General features: G+C 37.6%; 2 protein-coding genes across 3 annotated transcripts in view; one reads left to right on the top strand and one right to left on the bottom strand.

Moving 5' to 3' along the window:
• The window catches only part of Larp7 (La related protein 7), a 140571-nt gene that overhangs the window by 98429 nt on the left and 19022 nt on the right, over positions 1–23120 (bottom strand). For both annotated transcript variants that reach the window (XM_067119478.1, XM_067119479.1), the window contains exon 2: positions 21737–21848. The gene's annotated coding sequence lies outside the window, so the exon portion shown is untranslated. The remainder of the gene's footprint in view (positions 1–21736; positions 21849–23120) is intronic.
• The window catches only part of LOC136847682 (uncharacterized), a 61055-nt gene that overhangs the window by 22517 nt on the left and 15418 nt on the right, over positions 1–23120 (top strand). Inside the window, exon 2 of the mRNA XM_067119481.1 lies at positions 14867–14928. Coding sequence (XP_066975582.1) covers positions 14874–14928 — 55 coding nt within the window. The 5' untranslated portion in view covers positions 14867–14873. The remainder of the gene's footprint in view (positions 1–14866; positions 14929–23120) is intronic.

Consider the following 23120-nt stretch of genomic DNA (forward strand, 5'->3'; position numbering starts at 1 on the left):
CACGGACCCAGTCATACAGAGAGAGAGAGAGAGAGAGAGAGAGAGAGAGAGAGAGAGAGAGAGAATGAATGGCAGTCGCTCAGGGGACCTCCTGTTCCTGTTTCAAGGGGATAGTTATTTTGTCGTTCTATATTTACCCTTTGGGGCGCGACCCTTCTGTAGCCTGGACGCATGGCAAAGGGCCCTCGTAAGGCGCATACTACACAAGTTTTTAATTTTGGTTGTGATCGCCTGCTAGTTGCTACCGCTGACGTTGTAACCTTTCTTTTTTACTTCCGTAAGTATGCTTATATATTTTGATTATCTTGATCATTCATTGCCATTTTTATCCTGATTATTTTCTGATATTTTCATAATTCACTGTTTATTGTTGGTGTTTTACTATTTTCCGCACTTGAGTTACAAGCCAACCTTTTTTGTCTGAGGATTTATTACCGAATCTTTCTTTCACTAGACATGATTTTTACTTTCATCTTGTTCGTCATATATCTTCAGCATAACAATTATGAAAACAATGCTGAATTGCATTCATCTGATCATCTTCAAATTATTATTCGTTCGACTCTTTTTCCAAGATTGTTCAAAATTCAACAGTATTTTGTTTACTACTTCTACTGCTGCTGCTGTTACTAAGCTGTTTCTATTGTTGCAGTCAGTAATGTTGTTTCTGATGAGGCTATCTCAAAAGTTGTTTATACTACTGCTATTACTACAATATTGCTGCTGCTGCTGCAATTGCCTTCACTGATGTTTGCAGATGCTATAACTAATAATGTTGTTTCTGATGATGAACACTGATGTAGTTTCTACTGTTACCATCAACAATGTTGTTCCTAATGCTGCTGGCATTATCGGTGTTACTACTGCTGCCTCTGTTGCTATTAATAATACTGCTTTTACTGCTATCTCTACTGTTACTGCTGTTGTTTCTGTTCACGCTCCTGTCAATACTGCTGCCTTTGATGTCTATCGCCCCTGGCGTTATCCATCTAAATATTCACTCTTTAGTTTTCAAAGCATTTTTCACTAACCTCGGTCCAGCAAGAGAAGGAAAGATGGCTAACTGAACATCGCTTTTTCAGACGAGCCGAGCCTGAGAAGGCCCGTTAAACTATTTAACCAAAAATCCGGAGGGAAAAGTAACTGTAAGAGAAAAGAGAGTGCATCAATCAGCGGGCACCTGAGATTTGATAAAAGAAAAATAAATCAATTAAAAATCTTTGGATGTGATTGATCCCGACAACGAATTCTCTTCTGAAGAGTGAAGCTGACGAGCGTTTTTCACTGCTTTTACTGCTTCAAGAAAAGAAGGTGTTCCAGGTCTTCCAGGTAGATGTTTTTGTGTGGATATGAAAGGGTAGGTCAGTCTTCTTAACAATTGTAACATATGGGACAAGAATGAAATTTTTCTTTCTCTCGTCTTCCTAATATATATACACACACATATATATATATGTGTGTTTTATATAATATATATATATATATATATTTTATATATATATATATATATATATATATATATATATATATATATATATATATATATATATATATATATATATATATATATAATGAAACTAATCATACCTGCGACATGAAGGGTGTGGTCTGGCTTAGATTGTGTGTTTTTCGTCGGTGTTATACAAAAAGTAGTCTCAATTTTTAGGGAAATTTGCCAAAAGGTGGACCGTGTAACTAGTCTCAAGCAACTAGATTGTGGAAGGGATCTGGATTTGGATGAGTAGCCTTTGAAGTTGGAGGGTGGAGGATGTATGGCCCACTCTTAGCTGAGGTCTGCTCATCCCAAAAGCTTCTTTTAAATGATTGTTTTTCCTTTTTTAAACGTCTTCATGAATTCGTTCATTACTTCTGGATTTATAAGCAATTTTTCCCCCTTTGTATTTGTGGTAGTGTTTGTAACTGCCACGAGAAACACGGCAATTTTGCATTCCAGCTCGAACATTGTTTTCTTCGGTTTGTTTTTCGTATCATCTCTCGCCTTTCGTCGCTTACACAACTGCGTTTGGTCCTCTCTCCAGCCATGTTAAGATAGTCGTTTCATATGCTGGTCATATCCTGGCCAGACAGGACAGCCATCACTGACACGCTTTCCTTTTAGCCAATGTCGTTACGGTTCTGGCAAGGGCTGTTGAGCGTGGAACAGTCTGTCGAAGTGCAGAGTCCTTCTCCCTGATCACTGAAAAGCATTGATAGCGGAAGGCAGGTCGGACGAAGGGATTTATTGATTCTGTGCTAAGGATTCTCTCTCTTTTAACACCAACAAAGTACCCTTGAATGTCGCCAGTCAACCCGGCTATTACAAAACCCGGTTACTCCCCTTCACCACGCCCAACCTAACCTAGAGCACAGTAACTACGCCCGCACCCCCCCCACCTCTCCCCATATTAGATTATTTGAATATTACATAGGTAACCAGGTCCGCAATGATCAGGTTTTAAGAGGCCGAGCTCGTAGTAGCCAGGTTAGGAAGAGAATAGTTCAGAGTTGCCGAAAGCGTCGGGAGCCGGGTTCTGAGTGGGTCGGTTCACAGGTAGCCGGGATCTTAAGTAGCAAGCATTAGTGGACGGCCCCAACTAGTTATCAAACCTTCAATCCTGTCCCCGCGATCCCACTTTACAAATTTCATACGCATATGACATGTTAATATTGTTGATAAGTCTTCCATATTAATAAGACACATGTATCTATGTATGTATATATATATATATATATATATATATATATATATATATATATATATATATATATATATATATATATATATATATATATATATATATATATATATAGAGAGAGAGAGAGAGAGAGAGAGAGAATACGTAAAAACCACAAACCTCTCATAATGAACTAATTCTTCACTCACTTTCGATACGCTTGTCACTAAAAAGCCTCAGGTCCCAATGGAAGAACATGAAGAAATTCTGAAGTCCGCAGCAGCATTCGAACCCACATCAGGAGTATTAGAACGAGGTCACGTTACCGACCTGACCACGAGAAGTACAAAGCGACCGGCAGATGCTATACATATATATATATATATATATATATATATATATATATATATATATATATATATATATATATATATATACATACTGTATATATGTATAGTTATACCTATATACCTGTATATAGATAGACAGATAGATAGATAGATAGATAGATAGATGACGTATACGCGCGTATCTTGACTTCCCAACTCTGGCTCTCTCTTTTCCAAAGTTTTTACATCTCCCTGAGGTTCCTCTTCCTCCCAGGTACGCAATTAGGCGTCCTTTGTTTGACCTCCGCTGTGAGAGACTTTCCCTTCGCTCTGACCTCTAAATATTGACGCACGTGATTGTCGCAGGCATACTAATGCCTACTCCTTACCTGCGCTGCCTCACGTAAGAGTCACGCAAATGCACATCGCGGCTGCCTCACGTAAGAGAAATGCATGCACACAATATATATATATTATTATATATATATATATATATATATATATATATATATATATATATATATATATATATCAACATAACCCATTAACTTCGAATTCACCATACTTTTCAATAAGACGCACAAAGTTATTACTCATATATTATATAAGTACACTTACCGGAGCAGGACATGGGTGCCAGTGACTTAATCCACTCTTGATGGCAGACTGGAGATTCCATATCATGCACATTATACCCGAGGAGGTTGGCATAGATTCAAATCCTCTCAGGAGAAGTGTATTTACCATAATATGTCAATTCCCTTTGGCGTTAGTTATTCCTAAGGTTGAATGAATTTGGCATTAATGAGTGATTTATCGTTTTAATATAGCAGATACAATATAAATCTTGGCAAAATTAGTGACAAAACTGTCATCTGTATGTGTACATATACATACATATAACATATAAATATACACACATACATACATACATACACACCGTATACTTCCCTCGCATGAGCCTAAAGCTCTCAAGAATTCCCCTCTGATGTGGCCCATGGGAGCAGTTGCAGGAGCTATGAAAGAAAAGATAAGATATAAAAAAAGAGAGTTACAGCCTAAAACAACTAGAGAGCGCAGGAAGAGAGAGAGAGAGAGAGAGAGAGAGAGAGAGAGAGAGAGAAGAGAGAGAGAGAGAGAGAGAGAGATGCCTGCCACGTCTTTCATATTGATGTAACAGGCTCAACTTTCCTTCCTATCGCGCACTTCGCGATTTCATCTTTCTGTCTCTTGTTTCTGTCTGGAACTAACAGATAAAAGCTTCCCCTCGTATCTGGTGTGCGTGTGTGTGTATGTATGCGTGTGTGTGTATGTATGCGTGTGTGTGTGTGTGTGTGTGTATATATATACAATATATGATAAATATAATATATATAAAACATATATGTATATATAAATGGCTCAGTCGGTTAACAGCAGCTTCGGATCGTAGAGGTCTGTGGCGCGGGTTCAATCGCAAGCCGGCTGATCAGAGAGGCAGACACTTTGCTATCCGTGTAGACATCCCAATATAATCAACGGATAGGTTTGCTTAAAAGCAAATGGATATACAGACTAAATACACACACAAAAAACAAAGCCACTACAACACCTTCTAAAAACATAACAAACATATATCATCTCGCCATACCCGCGCAATTATGGGAAGAAAGGGCGTTGGGTGTGGTATGATATGAAACATATATAGCGATGTCAGGCAGGGCAGCCGATCGAGACCACAGGTCTACCCCAAAGCCAAATCAAAAAGTCCTTCAAAAGAAGGCATATACAAAAATGGGAATAAAGCACGTTAAAAGAAAAAGAAAGAAAGAAAGATATGTATATATAAATATTTAACATTATATATATACATGCAATATATGATAAATTTATATAATATATATATATATATATATATATTTATATATATAATATATAATATATAAAACATATGTTTATATATAAACTTTAATATAACATATATTATATATGTTTATATATATTATATATATATACTATATATATATATATATATAATAGCTCGATAATTTCTCCTTCCACCAGGCCTCTTCAAGAGCTTTATTACAACTAAACAGAATAAGTACATACATAAAAATCACATTGTTTCTCACTGGAAAAAAAATAAAAGAACAGTTGTCAAAGTTAAAATTAGGTTGTTTAGGTCATAAAGAAATGGTCAAGAATGAACAATTCAGAAAAGTTAAAAGAGAGACCCATTCAACGATTTGGTGATAGGTCATTTAAAACCTTTCTCTGAATTTGTACTGTTGTGAAACAATGTGAAGGAATAAAGGGCCTGATTCATATATGCCCTGACTAATATTAGAGCTTTTTGTTTGCTAAAAGTTATGCAAGCCGGTTCTAACAAATTTCGTGTCATCATATTTTCTTTGAATAATATTTCTGTTTTGTTCCAAAGAACAGGACAGCCACAGTTTTGCATATGTAAATTAACAGCGCTGTTTGGAGAATCTGTCCTTACACAATATCGATGTTGGGAAATTCTCTTATTAATATCTTTTAGCAGACAAAAAGATTTAATATTAGTCACGTGGCGTATTGTACGAGAGGCATGATCCCACATAGTGCTTCATAGTGTGGCCACATCTGAAAGTTGAATGAGTGTTAAAATGGAACCAGGAAGTGAATTCCAACGCCCGTGACGTATGAATGTTAGCAAACTTGAATGAAAGACAAAGACTGGGCGCATTTGTTAACGCCTCTGACCAAAAAATAATACACTCTCTGCATTATCTTCCAACGCAGTTGAGTGATTTGACGCAATGTGACGAGAGAGTCAGCAGGGTAAGTGAATAATAAATTTGTCATTAGCCATTGTCAAAATCATCAACGGCTGCAGACCTAATTTCCCACATAGTCCCAAACGACCTGTGATGGCTGAGCGCTCGGAGAATGGGACGCCATTTCGGGCAACATAAAACTTTTCCAATCCCCTCTAAGCCATAAAGCTTCAGCCTTACAAATCTCTCTTAATCTTTGGCATTCCATGATGATCCGCCAGAGTGCGAGGAACGGAGCGAGAAGGTCACGGTTTAGCAGAAGACAGTTCATTGTGGATGGAAGACTGATGTTTAGGTTTATGGATACTAATCCGACGACAGCCGCTGTGTCTCAACTGTGACGACTGGTATGTAGAATATATATATATATATATATATATATATATATATATATATATATATATATATATATATATATATATATATATATATATATATATATATATATGCCATTGTTATTTGGAGAGGGTGGCTTCAAGGATTTAGTACTGCAGTTCTCATGAAGACATTTGGCATCAGGTTGCTAACCCCTTTGCCCTTCTTTTCAACTTTAGTGGCTTCAGGTCAACTTTTCATTCTAATCGTTTAAGTAATTTTTCCGAAGTTTAGAAAGTTAAATATTAGGTTAGATTACCGTAGAGTTTAAACAAAATTTACTTTGGTAGGAGAAGGTTCTTTCTCATCTACGGGAATTTGGCTCTTGACACTGGGAGCATAAATAGAATCCTTTATATTATCAACAACGGAATCCAAGGCACATAAAGTTTCTTACATGAAACAAGACACTGGCAACAACATGAAAAGACTCCAATGAATTTAAAAACTGCACAATCTGGATTTGAAAATACATTTCCAGATGATTGCGAGACACCGTCTTTTTACTATGGATAACATACTGCTGAAAGAAAACGAGGCCCTCTTCTAGCCCAGGTTCGAAGCAACAAGAAAGGTATACCTAACTGAAATGTTAAAAGTCGGAGAAACAGGAGTACGAAGAACATTCCAAAGCAGCAGCGGGAAAGGAACGGCCTCTGTTATGAGAGTGACCTTCCCGAAGAGCCCAGCATCGTCTGCCCAACAGAGCCGAGGTCATAACATCAAAGGAGATTGTTATCATTTTTATTACTGTTGCCGTTCCACCCATTTTAGCCTGAGACGTCTCCGTCAGTCTATCTCTCTCTTCCATACATTGTCATTTTTCTTCTTCCTCTTCTTCTCCGAGAGAGAGAGAGAGAGAGAGAGAGAGAGAGAGAGAGAGAGAGAGAGAGAGAGAGAGTTGCATGCCAAAGAATAACTACTAACGATTAATTAAGGCCATTCACTGGTGAGAACTGCAGGCCATTTTTAGAGCGCAATATTTGCAGACTTTTTATAGCTGACAATTTGAGACATTCCTTAACTGGGGCGAATTACACAGAATGTAATGTGATAATTGCAAGAGAAAGACATTCAGCATGTTGTGGAAATTACGGACAGTTAGCTTGATGACAGTTTCATTTTTAATGGAGGCAATTACGAGCATTCTAGAAGTAATTAGGTTCGTTCTGTTACAGGTTATAAATAACTGAATGTTGCAATACATGACTAATAACGTTTTCGAGATTGTCTATTACTGTGTGCCGCACGCGAATAATCTGTAGAAACTAATGATTGATAACTCAATAAATAATATAAATAGGTAAAACGTGCGCCGAAGTTTCTTCGGAGCAATCGAGTTTTCTGTACAGCGTAAAATGCTGTATGAAACACTCAGCCACGGTCCATGAAACTCTCAGCCGCGGCCCATGAAGCTTTCAGCAACAGCCCGCTGGTGGCCGTTGTTGTTGGCACCTATAGTGATGACAGAAGCACGATCATGGCTAACTTTAACCTTAAATAAAATAAAAACTACTGAGGCTAGAGGGCTGCATTTTGGATGTTTGATGATTGGAGGGTGGATGATCAAACATACCAATTTGCAGCCCTCTAACCTCAGTAGTTTTTGAGATCTGAGGGCGGACGGACAGACAAATAGCCATCTCAATAGTTCTTTTTACAGAAAACTAAAATTGTGACGGCCATGCCTTCAACTTTAATCACCTTAGATTCTGTCTCGACACTGAGTCGACTTTGCTTACGTTCCGTTCTGTTGTTTGTGCTGTTTTTTTTTTTTTTTTTGGAGGTCAAATTCCGTAAGATAGTAACTGATGAAACACATCCCCAAAAATTTAGGCATAATTATCATTAAATTTTTGTCGAAAACCAGAGTATCCGGCTTCTTTTCCTTCCATATTTGTATTGGCATACGTATATACAGTATATATATATATATATATATATATATATATATATATATATATATATATATATATATATATATATATATATATATATATATATATACACAGAAAATTATGCCGAGTTCATAGTTCACCACCGCATCCCCCGATATTCTTAAGTTTTTTCACAGTTCTGAATAAGAGATTGGCTTTTCCATTCCCATAAGGAACTATCACATCCGTAACCCCTGACATATTTATAACATGGAGGGAATTAGCGACCCTTCCCGCTCGATGTTGGCCGACCTATAATGATTACCATCGGATCTGAGTCTCCGGCACAGCGGTGTTATCAGCTCATTTAGATGTCCATCATCTTTAAGATAATCTGATCCTTGTTGCATATTGTTCCAATGTCTTTTACCACTAACGTGGATAACCTTCTCCTGCCCAAGAATCCAGCTACATTACACATGGCACTGTACAAGTGTCCCTCGAGAAAGAAAGGTTTGTCAACGCCCACCATTTTGCAGCCTAGAACCCTACGATGCCTTTATGAATGACTGGCTACGCGCGATTTCTTAGGAGAACTTCCACAAGACTGCAGGGTTACTGCTCCTACAACAACTGGATGAAGACAAAGCACTGCCTCGTTATGTTGCTCAAAAGACAGCATAATTATGCTCCATGCAAAATTTTAAGTTCGAATCTATACATCAGAGGCAACCGGTGAACACGACTGGCACCTACGTTGGCCGAGACATATAGGAGAGTCAATGCTGGACAAGCAGTACCACCTACAGTAGTTCTTATTTTTCTACCCTGTCAGGAGATTTCAAAAACCCATGTATTTGAATGAAACATGATGGTAGATCTGCACCACCATTAACACAAAAAGCCAACCCACTGGTTCAAGAAAACTTCGATTGCAACTGCAGTGACTGAGTGCCGTTAAGAAACACTCTGCAGCCAGGTTTATCAGAATTGTAATCTGGCAGGACAATGGACCCACAAATCCTATTTTGTTTTTAAGAACACTTTTTAGATACTTTTGTATCACACTTAATTTGGAAAATGGACTTGACTAGTTCTTGAATTTTATTCAAGCCCTGAAGAGGCACTGCACTTCGAACTGTATGGCAAATAAAGAACGTCATATTCTGCATAACTGTTTTAAAGCTAACACTGCTGAGCAGGATGAATAACGTTATACGTTTTGTTGATTTACATGCATGGAAACAAAGGTTATTTTACAGTCGCTATTAGTAATTTTCAAAGGGTTACCAAGTTGGAAACCGAAGCAAAGGGTTATTCTTCTTCAGCGGGTGTAAAAGTTAAGTATACCTTAGTTTAACCAGACCACTGAGCTGATTAGCAGCTCTCCTAGGGCTGGCCCGAAGGATTAGACTTATTTTACGTAGCTAAGAACCAACTGGTTACCTAACAACGGGACCTACAGCTTATTGTGGAATCCGAACCACATTATAGCGAGAAATGAATTTCTATCACCAGAAATAAATTCCTCCAATTCTTCATTGGCCGGCCGGAGACTCGAACTCGGGCCTAGCAGATTGTTGTCTCATTTCTGATTTTTTATACGCCATGTGCTTGGGTTTGTGTATTGTTGTGAATTACCATGCTTGAAGTACTAATGGTTTACAGGTATCCAGTTTGAAACGTCCGACCCTGCTATTAATTAATTGAGGACAGCATAAAGATATTCATATTATGATAAGAGAATTTTTATAAATGACTAAAAGCATCCGTGTGAAAGAAAAACTCCTTGATACCGAGTCGCTATATTACGGGACCCGTCTGACGAAGTAATGCGCATTCATTTCTCTGTTGTTAGACCCCGTAGAGGAGTAGTGCCGTCATTGCATCTCATGCGGTGCAGGTTCTTTGCAGCACGGCCTCGGCCCATAGCTGCAACCCCTTCCGTTCCTTTTACTTTACCTCCTTTCATATTCTCTTGCTTCCGTCTTGCTTTCCACCCCCTCCTAACAACTGATTCATAGTGCAACTGCTTTGAGGTTTTCCTCCTGTTACACCTTTCAAACCTTTTACTGTCAATTTCCGCTGCAGCGCTGAATGACCTCATAAGTCCCAGGGCTTGGCCTTTGGCCTAAATTCTATATTCAACTCATTTCTGTTGTTAGAAAGGTTGAAACATAAATTTGAGGTATTTTCTCAAATTTTTTGTAAACGTGTTATATTCATTTAGCCGTTGGTTGTTAATTTTAGCATTGGATTTGTAGTTGCGACAGGAAGTTCAAGCTCTTTTTCCATTAACCGTCTCTGTTACTTACATGTAACAATTTTATGCGTAATTTGCAAGCAATACCGTCAAGTAAAATTTACAATGAGATTTGTATTGTTTCTTTTGGCGTAATCAAAGCACCAGATTGCTGTGCTCGTCATCTCCATTTCTGAGGACGCGCATTAATCTGGTACATCTTAATATCTCACTCCCCTATAATTCACTCTGCACTCCTTCAACGCTTAAAGATCTTTACTTCCATTACATCTTACAATTCTGTTCTCCCTTGAGGTGTCCATCTTAATTCGTAACTTCTTTCGTTTTGAAATTTTCTTTGTTGTTTGAAGTTCTATTTTGTTCTGCCATAGTTTAATAATGTTCTGAACCTTCTTTCTCGTCAGTAGCCATTAGTTAGACTGGCAGCAACGATATACGATTTGCGAAAGGTTAAATTAAAGGTGTGAGAACTACAGTTTTTCTTAGACTAAGAAATACTCTGATTCTGAAGAAATATAAAATGGGTAACAAATGTTGATTCCAATGAAGAAAGATAGACCATGAACAAAAACAAAATATAAATAAAAGATTTATATTCCAAGACATATTATTCTAAAAGGAGTAATAAAACTGCACACGAGAAATACAATATCTATATAACAGACAACGTGGCAATAAGAAATAAAGGGCGTTAAAAGCTGAGAGAAAGTGATATACTAAGATGGAGGATAGAGGTTAGCAGACTGACTGAACCTACGTCGCATTATCTGGTGACACTGATGTAAGTAAAGCTAAACTATTCAAATTTTATGACAAGACTAACAACAATTCGTCTGAGGATTGCGGTTCAAGCTGTTTTTGTGGAGTATACAAGCAGTATACAGAGACTAATCGAAAAGATAAATCCAGATCTAGAAACTTTTCGTGCTCTTAAATAAAAGTACACTTTGATTAAACAGGGAATGTAAGAGGTCAGTTCTTGGCACTAACTGACTCAGGACCACTGCCCTAGATTCTCCCTCGCGTGCCTTACATCAATACTGTCGCAGCGGAAAACAGAAGATAAAGAAATCCAAATTTAAGAGCAAAGTTCCATGCAGGGAAAGAATAAATCCACGTTAAAGCTCTAATGACTAGGCCAGAAACCATTTTTTTTTTCTGGCCACTAAAACATAGACCTTCTGTGGTCCCCTACTAAAAACCTTTACTAATCTCAAAAACAAGGGACATCAATATAGAATAGAACAGAATATAGAATTTAGCCAAAGAACAACCACTGGGACCTACGAAGTCATTCAGTGCTGAAACGGAAATTTACAGTAAAAAGGTTTGAAAAGTTTAACCCGAGGAAAACCTTGCAGTTGCACTGTGGATCACCTGTTAGGAGAGGGTGGAAAGTAAGATGGAAGAACGAGAATATGAACGGAGGTACAGTAAAAGGAATGAAAGGAGTTGCAGCTAGGAGCCGAAGGGACGCTGCGAAAACCTTAAGTAATGCCTATAGTGCACCGCATGAGGTGCACTGATGAGGGACATTAATGGCCATCAAAACAAAGGTCTTTAATGGCTGTTAAATGGGTCCTGACTGACCACCGAATAAAGGACCCTGAAAGCCACAAAATAAACAACTTCCGTACCGATAAAAAGTTCTAAATGGCCATGAAACCAAAGGCATTATTCATGAATGACAGCTTTAGGAATTAATTTCAAACGACTTCTGTCTCTGTAAAGTAATTATCCTTCAGGAGTCCATACGAATGAATTCTATGGTACTTGGTCTCTGTGAATGAATTGTTTGGTATTCTACCCTAATGAGTGAATCTGATGCTTAGCATTCTGTTGTCATTTGTGTATTCCTTCAGCTTTCCTCGGCATCTGCTTATAAATTATTCGCGCATTATGAATGATTTCGTCATAGCATACAGCTTTTACAAATTCATGCTTTGATAACATTCAGTATTTTAGGAGTGAAATAAGTCCACAGTATGATAACACGCGGTCTGATTCAATACTTTAGTATTCAGTACTTGTGTGTGAGCTCCTTAACATTTTGTCCTTGGGGTTTGTTCTATACAATAGTGCTTCGTCTTTAAGAATGAAATCTTTATATATAAAACGAATGAACTCTTCTGTAATACTCTGTCTTTGTAAATAAATATTATAGCATACGAGTATTTCATCTCGAATATTTAATTCTTCAACAATATGTCAATTAAAGAAACAATAGTTGAGTACTTAAATGAGTTCTACAGTACTCTGTTAATATGAATTAATTCTCTTTAGTATTGTAGATGTAGAATCCCACGAGAATGAATAATTCAGCATTCCGTCGTTGCAACAGAACTCTTAAGAACAGACTTCATGAGTGAGCCCTGCAGTGCAGTACTTCTTCTTTAAGAACGAAATTTTCATGAATGAATTCTTCGGTAGTATTAAGTCTTCTGCCTTTAAGAATGAACTCTTTCCCGCCAGGAACGGACAGCGTCAAGCTCCGACAAAGTCTCTGTTAAGAGCTAACACTCAGCACCCCTAACGTAAAGCAACAATCAACATTATAGGAGATATTCAAAGATCGCAATTGCTACTCCAGTCAAGTGTTTTCATCTGATGAATTATTATTATTATTATGAAGAAGTATTTAAAGACGGTGTTTCTAACCCATATCACAAATAAAGCTAAAGCAGTCACAGAAGTTCTTGTATTCTGCGTGTTATACTACTGTATTACAACACGCGGAAAGAAACTTGTACAGTTTAATCTATTCAAGGAACGGAGCTTAGCCTTGGGTGGGGTCAGGGGGGTCACTACAACCAAACCTACATAATGAAATGGACGCAAGAGCATATGAGTTCCATGAGCACGATCCCGTGTTTGGCCCAAGGCCACCTGAACCGGTAACAAAATTAATTCGTGCCACAAACAACATGCAAAACAAAGGGTGGATATAATTCTTTCTGCATGACTAAAATGGGGCCTTCGCAGAAATAATCATTCTAAATGATGACCCTTAGCGGATTCATTTTTTAATGAACTATTTATTACATAATATAACGTGTATGTACAGTATTTCATATACATATTTATATATATATATATATATATATATATATATATATATATATATACATATAGATAGATAGATAGATAATATAGATATATATAGATATGTATACATATGTATAAACAGTATATAATACATAACATACATATATGTGTATATATATATATATATATATATATATATATATATATATATATATATATATATATATATATATATATATATATATATATTAACATTTCACTTTCAGTTTAGACAGCATTGACAATAAAGCAAAATTCGCATAAGCTGATGAAACATGAAACAGTTATACGAGTTTTCAAAACGTAACAAACTACAGATTGTCATTTTTATGGCCTTATCCCACATCAGCATTAATCACGAAGCAGAATCAACTTATGTTGAACCCTTCGGATCTCTGTTAAACTCTGGAAGTGAATTAGAAGCCCAATTCCTTGATTAAGTTGGAAAATGAAATTGTTAAATTAGGGTGATGTTCTAACAGCGCAGGTCCTTGCTTTTTTGAGCAGCCAGTCAAAACAGCAATAAAAGCTGAGTGCTCAAGGGCTTGACTCCTTACATGATGACATACTTACCTCTTGAAAAAAGGCAGCATAAATTATTCAGGTATTAAAAAAGATAGATACAAAATTAATTAGTAAATGGCTAGCAGTAGTTGGTGTAAGGCTTTTACACCGAATATCGGACCGTGAATGGGGATTCATTTTGATATTAAAATGTGGCACGAAAATGAAGAAAGTAAATGTAAGTCTTTACGTTATACCGTAAACTTGTATACCAGAAGCCAAGGTCAGCGATTTTCATACACTTTCTATTAATGAAAGATTTTTGTAACCTCATTACAGCAAAAGCTTATAATGGCAGAAACCAGTGCTAACAGATCGATTCGCTTTTCCACCAGAACATTAAACTAGTGTAATCTCTTTTCAACGGTAATAAAAACTCTTTCATAAGAAGACTGACTCACGAGTCAGTTTAGAGTGGTAATTACGGCCATCCGACATTCCTTTCTTTACTGTCCTGCTCAGCGAACTGTGGCTGCTGGGTCATCTCACCTGGCACACTGAGCTACCCGGTGGCAGGTGGTGTCCTTATCACTTGCATTCTTAACCCTTTGCCACACCCAGAGACCTTGGATTTCCAGTCGTGGGTTTGAGTTCCTTTGCTTGAAGAAACACTTGAGCAAAATTCCTCTTCTTTATTTGCTTTCTCAGCTTTCATTTATTTCCTGTTCTACCTCAGTTGGTGTTGCATCCAATGAACATTTTCCGAATGAGGCTGCTGACCCCAAGCCCCTTATCTCCTTTGTCTTTACTCCTCTTTTCTTCATTTTTATATACTGGGATTCTTTTCTCTGGAAGTTTGCTAATCAAGTTCACGGTTTGCAGATCACCCAACAGTACAGTAATATACGAATATGGATATCATCGATAAGAGTAAAACCATTCTTTCCTTCCTTTTCAGGTTCAAGATGAAGTTTCTGGCGGTGCTGATGATGCTGATGGTTATGGCCAAACTCTGCTTATGTAAGTAATCGGGCTCTAGATTAAATTATTCCCATTGGCATGTCAATTAATTTTCTTGGTAAAATTATTTTCGAAGATATATCTTAAAACTACAAACCTAAATGCATGTGTTCATGAACTTGTTCATTCCCATTTGTCCTTTGGAAATATTAACGAAGTTGTGTGTGTGTGTGTGTGTGTGTGTGCGCGCGCGCGCTCATAAGGACCCTTGCGTGTTTGTAATGTTCCTCTATTTAACGTTCCATAGTCCATGTGCCTGTGTGTTTAGCGCACGGGGTTGCATGTTTAAATCATGAGGATACTCATGAATACTAAACACTCTAAACATAATGGCTTTTTGAATATTTAATGATAAAATATCTTAGAGATTATACATTACATATTTGCCGTATTATCGGTAAAATACCTTATGGATTATCGTTAAAATATATGATACCAATTACCGGTAAATTACCTGGTGGATTACCGGTAAAGTACGTGATCATTAAAGACTTGGCGTAACTTCTGATAGATATGGTAAAATACTTAGTACGTGTGTCTGATGTAGCCTGCATGTGAAATACCTGGCAGATTTATGACACAGCTGATAAAAATATGACATAAGCGGGTATTATTGATAAATGACCCAGTCTATTGCTAAAAATATTTATGATGTATTACTGATAAAATTTACGATATAATACTGATAACAATGTCTGGCGGATTACTAACACAATGCGTAATGGATTTTTCATACAATACCTAATAAATTATTCGAAAATTTCTGTTTGGTGCTTTATAAGACTGGTGCTAATGCATGAAAACTGTCGGACAAGATTACTTTAAAAAAAATGTTCTCCAAATACTAAAGGGTCTTTGGTTCGTGTATTCTCAAAAGATTTTTGTCATCAACAATAAGTTCAACGACGCCAGTGAGTCGTATACGTTAAGGCTGCCACAGAAAGCTCTTCGTTGGGTGAGTCGGTAGAGCTGCGGACTGGCACTCGCTGGGCCGGAGTTCGATTCCCCGGCCGGCTGATGAAGAGTTAGAGGAATTTATTTCTGGTGATAGAAATTCATTTTTCGCTATAATGTGGTTCGGATTCCACAATAAACTGTAGGTCCCGTTGCTAAGTAACCAGTTGGTTCTTAGCCACGTAAAATAAGTCTAATCCTTCGCGCCAGCCCCAGGAGAGCTGTTAATCAGCTCAGTGGTCTGGTTAAACTAAGGTATACTTGACTTTTGACTGCCACAGGGCTTGGCCTAAGGATTGGCTCTTGGCTTACAGTCCTATACTAAAGCACCTTTGCTATACAGTCATTTCTCCAGCATCCTCAAGCATCTTTTTCTACAATTATTTCCTAGAGCCTTTTTAAGCATCCTTTGCTACAGTAATTTCTTAAAATCATCTTAAGCATCTTGTACTAAGCGGTCATTTCATTAGAAGAAAGGAATCTCTGCAGTGCAGTTATAACTGAAGACCAGAATAGCTTGACAACGCTGTCCTCTCTTGGACTAAAATATCTTTTGTTGCACTGTCAGTTCCTCAGCCTAAAGTCACTTAGGCGGCAGTTATTTCCTGAGCCTAAAGCCCCCTACGTAGACTTTTCCTAAGCCTAAAGTCTACTCAGTAGGAAGTCATTTCTTAAGCTCACAGCTTCTTTTGTTGGCCGCAGTTTCCTACACCTTAAGCCTCCTTGGTGGGCCGTCATTTCCTAAGCCAAACGCCTTTATAGTATGCAGTTCTTACTTACGGTACGGCCTCTGGAGAATAAATCATATCTCCTGTCATCTTTTGTATCCAAAACATCGGTAGTAGGAACCAGGAAAGCCAGTATCGACTGCTTAGTTATCTAAAAATTCGTTCTGCCTCGTTAGGGGTCATTCAGGGTACGATGAAACAATTTATCATTAGCAAGATAATTATCCCTTATTTGGGACGAAACTCTGTTGGACAACAATAGAGAGAGAGAGAGAGAGAGAGAGAGAGAGAGAGAGAGAGAGAGAGAGAGAGGCACCGACATTCTTTCAAAGTGTGGTTACGCGGTTTTAAGCAAAAAGAGAATGCGATGAGAACTATCATTTCAATTACGATTACCATGATTTCAGAGGATATCGAGTTAACAGAATCCCCACGAAATGGATTTTAACATTTTCATGGCACTGAAGAAGAACATCAGAAAGTAAAAGAGGGGGGGAGCAAATCTTGAATAACACGATGATTCCTGAACGAGTTAAGAACGTGGATTCAGTTAAAATACAATACCATCTTTCAATTTCCAATCAAAGTTCTTCATGCAAAAAAAAAAAAAAAACCTGCAGGAAAGCGTTCACATGATCTATTGATTTGTTTATGCAATCTGTCTCTGCAACCAAGGCCCAAAGAAAAAGAAAAGGAGACCTACCCATGCGCAGGTAAAGGGGGGGTGAGCCCGGCGGAGGGATAATTTGTGACGTCAAAGCCACTGGTTCAGCGCAAAGCCATTCCTTAAACACACAAACCTTTTAGTTTTTAGTCCAAAATGCAAACACAATTAGGAGGCATATCCGTAAACAGAGTACTGCCATAGTTGTTGGAGAGTTTTACGATTGGGAGAATAACTTATTTTGAAATTTAACATGAGTTATGGGGAAAATGGCAGAGAAGGAGTATACAATTTATGTAAACTTTATCGATCAAATGGAAAAATCAATACAGTATGATGAAGGGTTCGTATTGGTACATGTATCCGAGATGTAATAGAAATACAATATTTATCTTGCCCAGATGATCATGAGACATTAAAATTCCCATATAAATATATTTACCAGGTGACTCACAAACATAAGTATACAGCATATGCCCGTATTCATGCGTATACGCAAACATGTCTCTAGATTTTGTTTCATCGAGCAGTTAGTGTTGTGCTTGCAAGTTCAGCCCATACGCATTTCTTGATGATTTTCCATCATAAGGAACTCGAGAAATAAATAAGTCAAACCATGATTCTGCTTATGCTTTTATATAAACAAAAGAATTCTACATGAAGAGCATTATATATATATATGTGTGTGTGTGTGTGTGTGTGTGTGAGGGTGTACGTTTTCGTCAGTTAATGAAAGAAATGCTAGGAGTAAATAGCTATTAGCAGATATGGATGTCAATAGGCTAAAGTAGGCTAAACAAAGTCTGAAGGTCAAGACTGACGTTATAATCCGGGATGTGCAAGTGGCGACAAATTTCGTGCCTCCAGTGACTGACTTCCTTTTCTTTGAACCTTGGCTGCAACGACCATGGTCATCTACTCCAGTAATATGTTTTATTAAATATAGCCTGAATTGGAACAAAGGAAAATCTATGAACAACTTTTCAAGAAATATTCACTTAATCTTTAGGAAAACTGGGACTAAAGTATATATCTTTAGAGGGAGACTCAGTTTGTCAACAAACCTTACAAAAATCATCTTGGTGCCTAAAATCCAATGAGTCTTGTAGGAGATATGAAACTTCGAATACAGGACATAAATCCAAGGAACAGTAACACGACGACTGTATTCGATTAACTTTAAATGAATCCCATACTTGGTCTTAAGGCTTCTGATCAGTAAACTGAAGCAATGCAGGATTTGATCATTCCCAGGATATCAAACAAATAAGGCCTCATGGCCATCTCGGGTGCACAGTGCTTTTAATCTCATTCCTAAAAATTCATTGCAGAGAAGCTTTAAATAGATTATAAGGTTGAAGCGAGCACCAACGGGTTACAGTGAGGCCAGAGATACCCAGAGTTGGACAATTAATCAAGTCATAAAGGGGAAATAATTATCCATACAAGATTCTTTTAGGGCAAAAGGGGCAAATATATGGAAAAATTATAAAAGACGAAGGAGGCCTACTTCCCTTTTGCTATCGAATTTCAAGATCCTATGGTAGAGGTTTTCAGCAAGATAAATCACTCTCAATAATAATAATAAAAGTTGCAACAAGTGATAATTCACATTAATAAAGTTTGTCGTGTGATCGAGCACAAGTTGGTTATGTATATATTGTATATATTACAGAGGGATTAACGGAAAGAACACAAACACAGCACCTACACAGGGGTGAAATGGGAGGAGAAGTGACTGGAATTAATAAGACTCCATAATTATCTTTCTACGATCCTTCCACCCTTTCTCCCTCTCTCGCTCACTGCAATAACATGATAAGCACGCTGTTGGTCATCTGATCGGTGGAATAGAGCACTCTGGATATGGTCAATACTTGGGTTGTAGGCACCAAGATTTATTATGATAGATGATGGGGACTAACGAGCCCCTTAATCCCTCACGGGGTAAGATGGGCTAGCAGCTTCATTCCATAACCCTGAGTCATGAACGAGAGGGTACCACTCTCTGGCCTTCTGGAGCCTTCCCTGTTCATGTAAAAATAATAGAAGATTTAATCAAAAGGACGACATTCTTGACCTAGATGGAGCGAATCAGGCAAGTTTCGTTAAAATCCATCGTACCTCTGTTGCCCTGAGACAATTATTACGTATATAATAGTCTGCCGAGTGTGGTTGGTGGCAGCCAGGCTGCAGAAAGGCGTTGGCCTAGAAACCTTACTCCAAGATAGATGCTGAGAGCCGAAAAGTTAACGCCTCCTAAAGCCACTCCTGAGGGAAAAGTGCACACACACACACACACACACACACACATATATATATATATATATATATACACATATATATATATATATGTGTGTGTGTGTGTGTGTGTGTGTATAACTGAATCACGAAAATATGAAACGTGATGAATATATAAATAAAGACAAAATCCACGAAGGAAAGAGAAACAATGGAGCACTGCAAGGCCTTTGAACTTCTTGTCTTTTACTTAGCATACTCTGGTAAGTAAAGGACAAGAAGTCGAAAGGCCTTGCAGTACTCCATTGTCTCTCTTTCCTTCGTGAATTTTTTTTATTATATACATATATATATATATATATATATATATATGTATATATATGTATATATACATATATATACATCATACATACATACACAGCAACTAATACATATACATACATATATATACATACAACAATACATATATATATATACATACACACACATATATATATATATATATATATATATACGATGACTGCATAGCACACAGTAATCCTATGTTTATTTACGAGTGTGGGTGTGCATGCGTGCCGCCCGTCATTCCGTCACTATGCTCCCATGGGCGTTGTTTACACGCGAAGCAGTGGCGGAGGCCACGGGTTAAATTTCCGCCTAATGAAATCTGACCTCCTAGCCGGTGGATCCACCCTCTTACAAGTTGAGGACACAGTATATGGAGTGTGCTAGTAGCATTAACTTAGCTCTATGAAAATACACTGTCCATGCGTAATTGCCTCTAAACTTTTCGATTCCCAAATATTTTCGAAAAATATGTCTAAGAATATACGGAAATCGAGAAGGCTGGGAATTCATTCTGTCGATTCAAATACGCTTAGCGTTGCGTTACTATTAATACAACTCTTTCTGATTAGACACCGTACATGCATTACTGTGCATCTGTCCTCTATATGGGCGTCTGGCGCAAACATTGGAAGTATGATACTTCCAGATACCAAAAAAAAGTGCTCTTGTGACGTTTCTGCTATCTTTCATCACCTAGTCCAAACTTTGCTCGAGTAACTAGTGCATTGTCTACTTTAGTGAAAAACTGAACTCGCATAAGTTCCTTATGGTGATCTCGCAGAAACAAGTACATCTGACTTTATTTTTGCCATAAATACAGGCTGTTGTTGGGAAATCGGAGGAATAGAGGTCAAATATCCCAGAAAAAGGCAGTTACCCTGAATTACAAAATGAGAAATTTTCACATTCAAAAAAGGAGTCTCTAGAATTATAAAATGAAAAGCGCATGTTCAGTTCCAACATTAATTCAATTGTAAACTGCAAATGATAAGTAAAAGGGGGCTACCTGCTGGATCAACTTACACTGGTTGGAAGAGCCTTCAGTATAAGGAGGGAATACGATTTTTTTCTTAAAGAAAATAATGAATATACTCGACTCACTCCCCAGAATTCAAGTAGGCTGTCACTTCGGACGAAACTGGTTGCGATCGACGAAAGGCACAGAGGTATATCCAAGTCTATATAAGATCTGTAGTTTCATGCTGGAGAGACACTGTATTCTCATGGATGGGTCTTTCTTCTATTCTAAGATACTGGGCGATTTGAAACCAAAAAATAACGTAACTGCAACAGTAGACTCATTCTTGAGGACGTAACGTTTTTACCTGTGCGTGTGAGTTTTTATCAAAACATCTCGGGAACGGTTGGATGGATTTTGATGAAGCTTGGTGAAAAGATTCATTAGATTCATTAGAGTTAATATTGGGTGGGTTTTGCTGAAGAATGACAATTTGTGGAAGGGAAACAATGTCGTAGTTCAATTTTGCCAGCATATTGACTGCCTTTTAAATGTGGGCTTTCTAGACCGTGGGAAGATATTTTGAAGGAAATCCCATTTTATTTTTATATTCACTCACGAATGTAAATTATGTATTGCAGAGCCATCATTTTTTCAGAGGCAGATCAATCATCGATTCTTTTGTGGCTAAGTCCCATCCATCTTCGTGTGTGTCTATATATATATATATATATATATATGTCTATATATATATATATATATATATATATATATATATATATATATATATATATATATATATATATATATATATATATATATATATATATATATATATATGATGTCCGAGACGTAATTAGAAATAAAATTAAACTGTACAATGATTTCCTGGTAATAACAGTAAGAGAAAAATACCTTGCTATCAGAGCGTCACTTCTCCCATAGATCTCAGGATGATATCCAAAGGTCACTAGCAGTTTTTCCCAAGGCCTCAACGTCTCTCCAAAATGAGGCGGGGCTGTGCACCCTGGAAAGTCAAAGCAATAGAGGTGAAAATCGCAATGAACGTAAAAATATAGAAACTGCTGGAACAATTACACAATGCATATTATACGATGAATAAAAAACAGAGACAGAGAAGCTCATTATAGGCAGTTATTTTAATCAGGCTGAAGGTGTGTTAATTATTATTACATATCAAAATCATGCTAAACAGATGCATTAATGATGAGAGAGCAAAAGCGCATTAATGGGACGAATGAAAAGAGAGAGAGAGAGAGAGAGAGAGAGAGAGAGAGAGAGAGAGAGAGAGAGAGAGAGAGAGAGAGAGAGAGCCACACAGGATGAGGAGCTGATAAAAACGACGAGTCCTAGAAGAACTCATTTAAATTTCCCTCCGATATTGATCTTCCGTCAGATTCTACATATGACGCAGGAAGCCTGTTAAGTCTTCTGTCATCCTTGTCCGCTGGCATCGAGGCGGGAGGGAAACTGGGGTGATCTTGTCGAACAGAATTAGCGCTTAAGAATGCTTAAGTATATCAGACTACATTTTTTCAAACGCTCAGTCTTTACCTGCCCTCTTGTGTTTTAAGAAATGTCCTGCACCGAGATTTAAGCTGTGTGTTTACAACAACAAAATCTGAACCTCGTTTGCGGGGCTGAATCGACTTAATTTTCTACAACTACGACACTCAAATCACTAACACCATCTTATCAATATTAGCATAGTTTCACCTTATAGTTCTTTTTCAATAATGCAACTGCAACAAAAAATGTAAGAATAATCCCCACTAATTTAGCGGAGTTGCACAATGCAGAATATTAAAGTATTGATCAGCCTCTTTTTGTTTGTCTGCGGTTCATAAGCGGACGTTCAAATAACATCGACCAACTTGTGGAAAAAAACTGAATTGCATACGTACGCTATCAGAGAGAGAGAGAGAGAGAGAGAGAGAGAGAGAGAGAGAGAGAGAGAGAGAGAGAGAGAGACTCCCCTAATGCTATGCTTTAATGTACAGACAGTGCAGACCTTGCCAAAGTAAACTTCCAAGTCTCAAGGAGTCTGGCACAGTCTGGAGTCACTTTATTGATTATTAAGGGAATCTCGCAGGACGCCCTCTGACCGAGTCTTCTTTGGGTGAATGCATATCCATGCTTCCATCAGCACGAGACAAAGACACTGTCTATTACGATAAAAAATAACGTGCATGTTGTGGATAATTTTCCTCTAGCCAGCATTTCGTCCTTTCCGTGTTTTCTGAATTATCGTAAAAATTCCCTGGACGGGATTTGAAGA

This window comes from Macrobrachium rosenbergii, chromosome 17 (assembly GCF_040412425.1).
Source record: "Macrobrachium rosenbergii isolate ZJJX-2024 chromosome 17, ASM4041242v1, whole genome shotgun sequence".
NCBI lineage: Eukaryota > Metazoa > Arthropoda > Malacostraca > Decapoda > Palaemonidae > Macrobrachium > Macrobrachium rosenbergii.